The sequence below is a fragment of the Eschrichtius robustus genome, chromosome 1 (assembly GCF_028021215.1).
Source record: "Eschrichtius robustus isolate mEscRob2 chromosome 1, mEscRob2.pri, whole genome shotgun sequence".
Taxonomy (NCBI): domain Eukaryota; kingdom Metazoa; phylum Chordata; class Mammalia; order Artiodactyla; family Eschrichtiidae; genus Eschrichtius; species Eschrichtius robustus.
This window is the reverse complement of record NC_090824.1, coordinates 17,963,653-17,976,720: the sequence shown is the minus strand read 5'-3', so window position 1 is coordinate 17,976,720 and position 13,068 is coordinate 17,963,653. Positions and strand designations below refer to the sequence as shown.

General features: G+C 40.4%; 1 protein-coding gene across 2 annotated transcripts in view; it reads left to right on the top strand.

The window, feature by feature from the left end:
• Positions 1 to 12,811, top strand: part of FLRT2 (fibronectin leucine rich transmembrane protein 2) — a 96,020-nt gene extending 83,209 nt beyond the window's left edge. For both annotated transcript variants that reach the window (XM_068541936.1, XM_068541935.1), the window contains exon 2: positions 5,906 to 12,811. In XM_068541936.1, the coding sequence (XP_068398037.1) occupies positions 6,283 to 8,265 (1,983 nt within the window). In that variant the 5' untranslated portion in view covers positions 5,906 to 6,282 and the 3' untranslated portion in view covers positions 8,266 to 12,811. The remainder of the gene's footprint in view (positions 1 to 5,905) is intronic.
• The last annotated feature ends 257 nt before the right edge of the window (positions 12,812 to 13,068 follow it).

The window sequence follows — 13,068 nt, the reverse complement described above, 5'->3', positions numbered from 1 at the left end:
ACTGACTGGAGCCAGAAAATTTTCAACTGTTTAAATAAAGTGTTTCCTTTCTTTCCTTCCCTCCTTCCCTCCTTTTCTCCCTCTTCCTTTCTTTCTCTCCCTTTGTTTTGGCAAAGTAAAATATTTGTCTAATGAGAAAAACTTCAAGGAGCTTGACTGAGCTTCAGTGAATGAGATGGAAAAATGGTTTCAAGTTAGGGGGTAGCTATTGTTATATTTTCCTCCACATTCCTATGCTAATCTCCACATCTTGGCCAGCTAACTACAGAACTCTCCTGATTGCTGTAGGAACAGTATTTATAACCTATCTTGAGGAATGTGGAAATGTGCACAAGATCTATAAATTGCTTTAGTGTTTCCAGATTATAACAAAAGACATTTGCAGTATAGTTGGGCCTATGGATTCTGCACCTGTGTGTGTCGATTTTAAGCACAAACTTAACTCCAGAAGCTCTAAGTCTGATGCATCCAGGGAAACTTTTCTAGGAGGATCCTTCATCAACGTAGCTTTTTCACTTGCATCGCTCCAGGCAGTGTGCTGTCTTGGCACAATCCAGCCAATGCCGAAACCATTAAGATTTTTATTAGGTTTGTCCTGGTGTCATTATACTATGCAGTCGGCAGTGCTTATAGATAATGCCTATTTTCTGTACTATGACTTTTATAGTCTGAGTTTATTAAGAGCCCCCGGAATGCAAGCTCCTGGAATTAATTTTAAAAACTTTTTAGGCAACGTGAGGAGAGAAACACTTTGCAGAAAGCTCTTCCATGATTTATGTCTTTTGAGTCTCAGTTCCTATGAAAAGAGTTAAAAAGTAGCCTGGCATAACTGCTGCCGTTACTGTCATCTTTAACAGACAGGCAGGGTCAGGGTCTTGCTGTCTCCAAAGAGCCTTTGTTGCATGTTGTTTTACACTCAGGCTTTTGAAACTGTTTTCTGCTTTAAATGAAAATTTCTGTTTTTACCTAGCACCTTGCATTAAGCCATTCTTCACATTCTCTCATTTCCTGGAGGGGAGACATATTCAGTGCACTATTCAAATAGGAAAGAAAGAAGAAAAACCCCACAACTTTTGCTCTCAATATTTGAAATCCATCTTGTAAAGCAAAATCTTTTTATTATCAACCTTTAGAGACTTATAAATGAAATGACTAATGATTTTGAAACATGGGTTTGTTTATTAACTTCTAGAAACAGGACTATCTCTGTAGGAAGCAAAGAGTTGGGCGAAAGTGCTGTGCAGTCAAAGTTTTGTTCCTTCTCTGAGCTGGGCTGGGTTTCACCTCTTGATCTACATTACAACCGTCCATGTGCAGAACTTTTGGAATCTCTTCCCTGGCTTGCACCTTGCTATCCTTCAGATCCTCATGTAGACAATCCTTCCTCTGCTGTGTTTTTCCTGATACCCCATGGACTAGATTAGACCTTTTTACATGGTGCCATAATGTCCTGATGCCCTGAGGTTGGAGATCTTTACACAGTACCGTAATTCCCTGCTAATTCATTTCTCTCCCCTCATTATACTTTTAAGACTCACAAAGTCAAAAACCATATCAGCTCTGCATGATGGTATCCTCATTCCAGTGCCCAATAAATATTGGCTGAATAAATGAATGAAAAACATATTGCATTTTCATGCTTTTCTGGTGGCCATGGCACGAAGCATTTATGGGCTCTGTTTATTAGAAACTTATCATCACCTTCCTCTATAAAATCAGGATAAAAACACTAACCCTTTAAGGTACTTGTAAGATGGTGTGGGTCAGTCGTTCTTAACTGGGGGCATTTTGCCTCACCAGGGGACATACCTATGGCAATGTCTGGAGACATCTTTGTATGCTCACAGCAGCTCCACAAGGAAAGAATTATCTGCCTCAAAACTTGAATAGTGCTGATGTTGAGAAATCCTGGAGGAGGTGTCAGGACAGAGAACTTGGTTGGTCAAAGGTGATTTTATTTTACTCTACATTTTGGAGTTCACCTTTTTGGATATCATTAATCATAACAAGTACGCAGAGAATAACAATTTTATTTATTATGTTCTTGCCATGTGTCAGGCACCATATAACTTTTCACAAATATTATCCTATTTAATCCTCTCAACAGTGCTGTTGAGTTAGGAACTATTTTATCCCCATTTTTCAGATAGGAACTATTTTATCCCCATTTTTCAGATAGGGAGACTAAGACTTAAAAGGTTAACTAATTTATCTAGCTCCTAAGTGCCAGAGGTGAGATGAGAACTCAGGGGCTATGCTTTCGACCATTATACTATACTACTTTCTCTATAAATACAGTCTCCATTTTAAGGTCTAAAAGGATTTCTCCCCTTAGTATTTAGTAGGAATTACAGTGGAGAATATGGGGATTTTAGCCTTACTTAAGTTTAAAAAAAATCATTATTGCCTAGGTGGTTGCAGTTTTACACTTGCACTAATTTGAACAAAGATACAGTCTACTGGCTGATATAATATGTAGGCAGTTGTTGATCCAGGAATTAGGACAAGTCTACTATGCACAGTTATTTTATGGAATTCCCAAGAAGCACAAAGAAAACCTTGAAAGTTTGTTTTCTTTCAACACTGAACTTGCCATAGCTGATCAACACAGTGCGGTCTAGATGGGACTTTTCTCCTACTGAGGTGGATAAACAGTGACAGTTTGCCCCATGTAATCCCATTAGGAGCTTTCTTCAGGACCACATCCTCTTCTTATGTAATTATACAAGAACCACTCATGAGTAAAGTCCACCTGCCAAGAGAGCAAGGCCTGGGGCAAAGGGTTGGCTGATAGGGCTTTTTCTCTCCTTACAGAGGACACAGCTGAAGCAAGTGGAAGAGTTGCAATTTGGATGCACAGTGATGGTCTCCAGTGATCCCTGAGTACTTTGTTAGCTCCCAATCATTATTGCCTTGAGGCTCTTCACTGATAAAGTTTCTAAACAAATTCTACCGTCTTCAAGCACTGGTTGGTTGTTTCTAGGGCCTTAAAACTTGGCTTGTAAATGCAGTTAAGAAGCATGGATTCTTTTTACAAAGGAACTTAAAAACCCTGGGGCAGCTGTGTTTTCTCCCTTGGAAAATTCCGTTCATTGTGTGCTATTATCACACTTTGAAGATTCCCATGGAATACTCAAAAATGTTAGATTCTATTCTTTTAGTCTCACTCTCCTACCTTTTTTGAAGAGTAAATGCTAATAGCACCAAACAGACTTTTGTTCTTAAATAAATCATGCTTTATGAAAGTAGGCCCCCTCTGATTACAAATAGCTCTTTAAGCTCCTACTGGGTATTAGTGCTTGTCATTCAGACATACATTTTCAAGGGTCTGTTGAAGCCAAGTGATGTATTTAGTCATTGCACTACTCTACCTGTAAGATGTCGTTTACATATAAGATGCAATTTGAGACCATCTCCTGGGGACGAAAGTGATTAGTATGCCTTATGCTTTTACTCTTCACAAATGAATCATTTGATATGCTCTTGCATTTATTTTACATTTAAAAAATTAAAACATTTGAAAAATTAAAGAAGACGGCACTGTGTTTAGGGCGGTGTTTCTCAAATTTTAACGTGTATGCCCTAGGCTCTTGCTAATGTGCAGATTCTGTTTCCAGCAACTTCCCAGGTCAGGTTCATGCTGTTGGACCAGGGATCACACTTGAGTAGCAGGCTATTAGGGAACATTGAGATGGTTTGAGAATTTGAAACCTGAGCTAGGGATGGCATCAAGGTGATGGCATTAAATTTGCTTTTCCTGCACTACCCTTAGTTGTATTATAAATTATTCTTTAAGCGTATAGGGAGATTTGGGGCAGACAGGATGACTCCTGTTCCATGTGATAAAACATATATTTGTAATTTTTAACAAATTAAATAATGCTTAATTTTTAATAAAGTATCACATCCATCTGTTTTGCCTGGAAAGAGACTCCCTATACCCCCTCTTTTTTTTTTTTTAAGTTTTCTGAACAATAAAAAAATGAATATTACCGTTTCTGGTCATCAAAGGCATTTTTTAGATGGCTCACAATCTTTCAAATTGTAGAACAAATTTACAAGAGTCTGGACACTTAAATAGCAGTTACAATGTTTTTGTTTTTGTTTTTCTTTTTTAATTACCTTTCTAAAGATAGCTAAGGGAACAATTTCAAATAGTTCCTCTGTGCTTTAGATATAAGTTGTTTCAATTGCTGTGTATTGGTAAGAAGTAAGAGACTTCCGGCTTGCCATGTCCTGTCAAGTTAGCTTCTTTTGTAAGAAAATCAAATCTGGCACCTTTCAATTAACTTCTTTACCTCTCTAATCTAAAAATAGACGGAACAGTTCTGGAGCAGGAAGGTCTGATTACTATCTGTAGATTGCCTTTACTTCCCCAACTGTGTCTTCTAACATTTCAAAGTTTACTGAAAGTCCTTTTCTAAAAGCAGGAAAACACACACAGATGGGAGGAAGGTTGAGTTGTTGGCAAATAATTTTATTCCCAGTCATGAGCTTGTCAGCTCTCAAAGGAATCACAATGGTGTATCTCATCTGAACCTGGAGGTCTCAAAAGAGGGGATAAGTGGAAATGTGTCATGGACTGGAGTTTGGTCATTCTAGTTGGTAACTCATGTGTGGGCTATTTGGGAGGCAGAGAGAGATGAGAGGAGGCGGGGAGTGGGGAAGAAAAGAGCAGTCTTCTCTCTGACTTGACATCCCCTCTGTTTCTGTGCGTCACCTTTAAACTGCTTCATCACAGTGTCAGATTAAAAGGATGCACCTTTCTAAATAACTTTATCAGTCCCCATTTTGCATTTGTTTATAACTGGAAAGGGTTTCACTTTTTTTTTTTTTTTCCCTTAAATTGTATTCGTTGCTCAGTCACTCATTTCATCTTGAAATATGACTGTGGCCAGTTGCATTTGTAGATGGTCATCATTGATTCAGTGGATTCAGCCCTGGGCCTCTTGTGCCTGTCTGTCTGGATATGCAAATAGATCTCTGAGAGAAGATACTGACTGTGATGTGAAATTCACAATATGATCATTGATAGTGAGAGGTAACAATATGGTTTCCGTTTGTTGATAAAGATAATTGAATCGTTTTCATTTCCTGAATACCTTTTCAACTGAATTATTATTATTTAGCATGTCACTTAATGCCAACTCCCTGCCTCTGGGCATTTAGTCCCAATCACAGTGATCTTTTTTTTTTTTTTTTAACATCTTTGTTGGAGTATAATTGCTTTACAATGTTGTATTAGTTTCTGCTATATAAGAAAGTGAATCAGCTATATGTATACATACATCCCCATATCCCCTCTCTCTTGAGTCTCCCTCCCACCCTCCCTATCCCACCCCTCTAGGTGGTCACAAAGCACCGAGCTGATCTCCCTGTGCTATGCAGCTGCTTCCCACTAGCTATCTATTTTACATTCGGTAGTGTATATATGTCCATGCCACTCTCTCACTTCGTCCTAGCTTACCCTTCCCCCTCCCTGTGTCCTCAAGTCCATTCTATACGTCTGTGTCTTTATTCCTGTCCTGCCCCTAGGTTCTTCAGAACCTTTTTTTTTTTTTTTTTTTTTAGATTCCATATATATGTGTTAGCATACGGTATTTGTTTTTCTCTTTCTGACCTACTTCACTCTGTATGACAGACTCTAGGTCTATCCACCTCACTACAAATAACTCAATTTCATTTCTTTTTATGGCTGAGTAATATTCCATTGTATATATGTGCCACATTTTCTTTATCCATTCATCTGACAATGGACACTTAGGTTGCCTCCGTGTCCTGGCTATTGTAAATAATGCTGCAATGAACATTGAATCACAGCATTCTTGAAAAGCCACAGTCAGATCAGCACTTAATCCACTCACTACCCTTAACTGACTCTTTTCTCTCTACTTTCCTACAACAGATTGCAGACTGAACTTAACCAAGTTCATAGGCTGATCCACACTGACCTGACCGACCACAGAAGAAGGGATTCTGCCTACCCAGCTGGGCCCCTTTTGACCGCTGATAACTTGACTTCACTTGTTGCCTGGGTGGAAAGTTCTCCTTATTGAAATTTTTTTGCACATGGAGGACAATAGCAAAGAGGGCAACATAGGCTGATAAGACCAGAGACCACAGGAAGATTCTTTGACCTTAGCCTTCGGGACTTTTCCTCTAGCTGGAGTTCTGGACGTTAACAGAACTGCGTTCAATCATTTTGGTTTTGCTATCTGTTTTTTTTTTTTTTTTTCTTTTTCTTTTCACTACCACATCGTATTTTATTTCTGTACTTCAGAAATGGGCCTACAGACTACACAGGGGCCCAGCCAGGGGGCTTTTTTCCTGAAATCTTGGCTTCTCATTTCCCTGGGGCTCTACTCACAAGTGTCAAAACTCCTGGCGTGCCCTAGCGTGTGTCGCTGCGACAGGAACTTTGTCTACTGTAACGAGCGAAGCTTGACCTCAGTGCCTCTTGGGATCCCGGAGGGCGTCACTGTACTCTACCTCCACAACAACCAAATTAATAATGCTGGGTTTCCTGCAGAGCTGCACAACGTACAGTCTGTGCACACCGTGTACCTTTATGGGAACCAACTGGATGAATTCCCCATGAACCTTCCCAAGAACGTCCGAGTTCTCCATCTGCAGGAAAACAATATTCAGACCATTTCACGGGCCGCCCTGGCCCAGCTCTTGAAGCTTGAAGAGCTCCACCTGGATGACAACTCAATATCCACGGTGGGGGTGGAAGATGGGGCCTTCCGGGAGGCCATTAGCCTCAAATTGTTGTTTCTATCCAAGAATCACCTGAGCAGCGTGCCCGTGGGGCTTCCCGTGGACCTGCAAGAGCTGAGAGTGGATGAGAATCGAATTGCCGTCATATCAGACATGGCCTTTCAGAACCTCACGAGCTTGGAGCGTCTGATCGTGGATGGAAACCTGCTGACCAACAAGGGCATCGCCGAGGGCACCTTCAGCCACCTCACCAAGCTCAAGGAATTTTCCATTGTCCGGAATTCGCTCTCCCATCCCCCCTCTGATCTCCCAGGTACGCACCTGATCAGGCTCTATCTGCAGGACAACCAGATCAACCACATCCCTTTGACAGCCTTCTCGAATCTCCGGAAGCTGGAACGGCTGGATATATCCAACAACCAGCTGCGCGTGTTGACTCAAGGGGTCTTCGATAACCTCTCCAACCTGAAGCAACTCACTGCTCGGAATAATCCTTGGTTCTGTGACTGCAGTATTAAATGGGTCACGGAATGGCTCAAACACATACCCTCATCTCTCAACGTGCGAGGTTTCATGTGCCAGGGTCCTGAACAAGTCCGGGGGATGGCAGTCCGGGAGTTGAATATGAATCTGTTGTCCTGTCCCACCACGACCCCCGGCCTGCCTCTCTTCACCCCAGCCCCAAGTGCAGCTTTGCCCACGACTCAGCCTCCCACACTCTCTGTCCCGACCCCTAGCAGAAGCTATATGCCTCTAACTCCCATGGCATCGAAACTCCCCACGATTCCCGACTGGGATGGCAGAGAAAGAGTGACCCCGCCTCTTTCTGAACGGATCCAGCTCTCTATCCATTTTGTGAATGACACTTCCATTCAAGTCAGCTGGCTCTCTCTCTTTACTGTGATGGCGTACAAACTCACATGGGTGAAAATGGGCCACAGTTTGGTGGGGGGCATCGTTCAGGAACGCATTGTCAGTGGTGAGAAGCAGCATCTGAGTCTGGTCAATTTAGAGCCCAGATCCACTTATCGGATTTGCTTAGTGCCACTGGATGCATTTAACTACCGAGCTGTAGAAGACACCGTTTGTTCTGAGGCCACCACCCACGCCTCCTATGTGAACAACGGCAGCAACACGGCTTCCAGCCACGAGCAGACGACTTCCCACAGCATGGGCTCCCCTTTCCTGCTGGCGGGGCTCATCGGGGGCGCGGTGATATTTGTGCTCGTGGTCCTGCTCAGTGTCTTTTGCTGGCATATGCACAAAAAGGGGCGCTACACCTCCCAGAAGTGGAAATACAACCGAGGCCGGCGGAAAGATGACTATTGCGAGGCAGGCACCAAAAAGGACAATTCCATCCTGGAGATGACAGAAACCAGCTTTCAGATCGTCTCCTTAAATAACGATCAGCTCCTTAAAGGAGATTTCAGACTGCAGCCCATTTACACCCCAAATGGGGGCATTAATTACACAGACTGTCATATCCCCAACAACATGCGATACTGCAACAGCAGTGTGCCAGACTTGGAGCACTGCCATACGTGACAGCCAGAGGTCCAGCATTACAAACGCGGACAGTAAGACTCTCGAGAACACACTCGTGTGTGCACATAAAGACACGCGAATTACATTTGATAAATGTTACACAGATGCATTTGTGCATTTGAATACTCTGTAATTTATACGGTGTACTATATAATGGGATTTAAAAAAAGTGCTATCTTTTCTATTCCAAGTTAATTACAAACAGTTTTGTAACTCTTTGCTTTTTAAATCTTAAAAAAAAAAAAAAAAAATAGTTGCTGAAGTACTGTACAGGGTTGTACAATGAGAACCCAAAGCCAAGGTAAAAGAACGAGTGATTCTTCCTCCTGATGCAATTCACCACTTTGCTGTTGAAGCTTCAGAACAAATTCCTTTCCTAGAATTGGTGGTCAGATGAAAGGGCAGGTTAAAATGGACTCATCAGGGTAGGATAAATAATAGGCATAAAACCAGAAATGACCCCAGATATCTTCACGCTATTTGTATACTTCCTGGTCTGGAAGAAAAGTGAAAACTTCTAGAATATAAGAAAGGAGGTAGTCACCCTGATTTGACCCAAAGGAGGAAATGCAGAAAACATCTCTTGAGGAAGTCAGTTCCTGTGAGATAAGTTAACCCATGCTGGCAGAATCAAGAAAATGAGATAAGATTTGAAAAGACAGTCAAACCCAGGGGTTGGCTTTCTGGTTGGGAACTTGAAAATCACTCTTCAGGCTTCCCTGGCCCTATGTGAAACAGTGAGAGACCTGAGTCTGATTTCAGTCATCTTCGGGGGCAGGTAGGATGTCCCAGCAAGAAAATGCCCTTTAAAAGTGTTACTGTTCAAATCATATGTCAGGTTGAATCACATTCAACAGAGATATATTCTAGAATACTTTTTTTAGAAGAGGCTAATAAAATAATGGGAAGAATTATATTGAATGGAATTATTTTTGATAATGAGAACTATTTGGGTAGATTCACTGCAGCTATGTCAACATGATATTTAGACCAACAAGGGATCAATGTTTGGAATATACTAAACTTGTTATGTAAAAATTATTGATACCATTTAGACAAAAGCAAGTGATCAGTGGTTCTGTTATACTATATCAACTAACTTTGTTAGTATCATGTTGAAATAGCTTGAATTAATACCTTTATCCCCTCGGAAATTCTTGTCTTCCAACCACCTCACGTATATTTTCGTAATTAGCTGTAGAGGCCACATTTGTCGTTCCCCCTCTGCTCAAAATTCAAAAGAAAATCATGGATGCCAGTCTTGGTTGCACAAAATATCCATATACACTTTAAAATGTACAGTAATTCTCCTTGCTAATAAGTCTGTAAGGACACATCAAAGCTGGCGAAATAACGTATTTGTTTAAAAAGCAATACCAAGTTTCTGCCTTGAACTGACTTTGACCTTCTTCCATTTTTTAAATTTCATTTATTCCTTTTCAGTCGTGGATGTTCTTCTTCTTTGGGAATTGTGGAGGGATAATCAATCTTATATTAACAGCATAACAGATGAAAAAAATGATCAAGTCTGAGAGGGAAGACGTGTTCCCCTAATCTTGGCAAAGCAGGGCATAGAACAGAGGGCATAGAGAAGAGAAGGATGTCCAGACTTAATTCTAGATATTTTTTGAAGCAACGTCCATCTTCAGAAAGCATGTATAATGTACTCCTTTCCATCCCTTAGTTGTAGAAGGGCTATCGATCACATACATATATTATCTAAAAAATACACTCTTGGAAAATTCTTTTTAAAATCAAATTTAGGCATTTCAGTCTGGGTTGCATGTTTCCTTGATCACCGGCCATTATTTTAGGAACCTATGAAGTTAATGTCACAATCATTTTCTTTCTCTTTCTCTATCCCTCTTACCTTTAACAAAATAGAACTGTGATGTGTCTACTTTGTAAGAGTTTAGGTATAAAATGCTATGCAAGTTTTTCTTTATAGTAAGAGCTTTATTTTCTTTAATAATATATCCCCAACTCATATGTTTTAATTTCCCTTGTCCCTCAGAATAAGCAGAAAATATAACTGAAGTTATAATGTTATAGACACAAGAATCGAAACTGTGCAGTCAGTTGAGCTGAAATTAACTACTAATTAATTTGAATTAATTTTAAAGTGACATTGGTTTCCATTGTAGTTTATTAGCTAGCTCATTTTGGCTGTTGCTTTTTTAAAGCTTGATCCACACACTGAAGGGATAAGACAATCTGTGAAAGTGATCAGTGTAGCAGTAAGCCATCTGAAATGCAGGACCATGACATGGGGTTTTGTGTATTTAACTGGATAATTCCCTTCCACTGTCCCTTTCTCCTTGGCTGTGTAGATAAAACTATGTGTTCAAATGATGGTACTTTGATTTTTGAGGTTTTTTTTTTTTTTCCTTTTATCCACAAAATAATCATTCTCATTTATTTGTATTGTGTGTATAACCTCCAGCTGGATATTTCGCTGCTGAAGCAAATGTTTTTGCTTTGAGCCAAGAAGACCAAGGTTAGAGAGGCTTCTATAATGTCTTACGGGATTCACAGAATTATTTGGGGCTTAAGTCCTACGACAGAGACCTGGTCATGTGAAATGATTAGGATGATCTGAAAGGGTTCCTTTGCTAGAAGACATTTCTGAAGAGATAGAATCTAGTTATAGGCTTAATTCTGAGCTTGTGCACGACATGACAGAGACTGTTAAAATTGAGATCAGTCTCCCATTTATAATAGTGTACCTGAGGCTCTCACCTACACCAACCAGGATAGAAAGCACATCATGGAATCTGTAACAACCATCAGTGGTGGATGATGCTTTGAATGGTGTTTTTGTTATGAGAATGTTTTACTGATCCATCAACTCTGTATTTTGGACCTCTCTTGCGCTCATACATTATTATGTATTTTGAGATTAGTCAAGAGTCACAGTTCAAGGTGCAGGACAAGACCATGAGCCGGTACCAAGCCATACGTACCGGCTTGTAAAGAGCTCGATGCTGTCTGACCAAATCGAATGATTTCAGATACTATGTGTCCACTTTCAGAGCTAGGTAACTGTCACTGTGCAGAAGAAATTCCAAAAGGAAAAGGCGTAGCCATGAGCACATAGGTATTACTGACCATTATTCATACCCAGGGTTGTCATGAATACCTACTTGTTTGGGGAGATATATTTGAATAGCAAGAGGCTCTTAGCTTCCCTCAAACTGTCAAATGCATTAACAACCTATCGCATGCGACAATCAAAAGCAGAGACACAAAGGGTGTCCTCCTGCCTATTTTTCTGATGTGAGAAGTGGAAAACATTCTACCCTGTGAGAAATCATGCAATTTCTAGTTATCTGGATGTTTGTTGAAAATATATTACATGTTTTCCCGGAGATTAAAAAAAAAAAAAGTATAATGTGACCAGTCTGGTAAAAAGGATGAATGAAATAGCTAATGTCATGGCTCCATTTCCTACTAGATCATAATTGTCCTAGTCATTCCACAGGAGTTAGAACTTCCTTCCTCACTGAGGAGAACAAGCTCTCCATGTTGTGAACACAGCATCCATTCCAGACACGAGACGATACGGTTGCCGTCCACAGGGAGCAGATAGCTTGGTCAGCTAACCTCACTTGCAGAATCCATTACAACTTTCAACAGTGAAGTGATCAATTTCCATTACTTCTTAGCTTCTAGCATCTTTCTCTACCCTATAACAAGGAGACATTGTTTCACTTTAGAATATGAGGAGAATAGTTTTGCTCATGACTTACCTTTCCAACTTCATGGGAAAGCAGAGCAGAAAATGGAGCCCCAAAGAGAAAGAGATAAATACGTAAAACAAACCAAAAAACTCCTCTTCATTATTAGTTTTGTCCAACCTTGCCTGCTGCTTTTTTTTTTTTTTTTTTTAAGTCAAAATACTAATGTAGGAAGCAGTAGTTTACACCCCTCTCTAATTTCTTCAGTGGGGTCGAAAGACAATTGCTGACAATGGGGGATGCTTGTCCCTGACTGTGAGGAGAAAGTTTTGTACATGTTGTTATAACATGTACTGTTACACTGTTATTCTGAGGATACTGTTACAACAAAAAAATCACATTCTTTTTGCTATAGTTTAAGTTTTTTTTCTTTTTCTAGCAGCACACCCACCAGAAGAGCACAAAGCAAGGCCATCACAACAGACATTTTTTAACTAGTATAAAACACACACTTGTGTACACACACACACCACACACAGGGGTATTCGTAAAGACATCCATGGGATGTAAGATTTTTAACCTTTCTGAGGCAAGGTGAAGGCGTCGCCACTGTGTGTCCCTCGTGGGAACAGTATATATTCACTGAAAGTTAATCCTGATGATTTGTTATTGTTTGAGCCGTATGTTGATTTGCTTCTGGTTTCTGTGTAGTGTGTTCTCGCTGACAAGGGACCGCAAGGGGCTGGAAGATTCTGCATCACACATCCCCTGAGACCCACTGTGTCGCACACTTTGTTAACTACAAACTTCACCCTACACTATACAGTACCTTGTTGATATACTCAGTAAAGGCTTATTTTAAAAGGAAACCACATTGTGTTTATCTGACTAAGTTCATTGGGATACTACCCATCCTTGCTTGGTTCATGTCAAAGAGAAATGAGGGGCACTTCCTGATGCAGGACCATGGATGGGATGAAGGAGGTAGTAGGGTTTTTCATTTTCTCTTACCTTGAAGACAACTTCTGTGTTTTAAGGCCACTTAACTCTTTTTGTGCGAGGGGTTTATATGAAATCTTCACGTTCTTTTCTATTTTCTGACTAAATTGTGTGTTCCTATGAATAT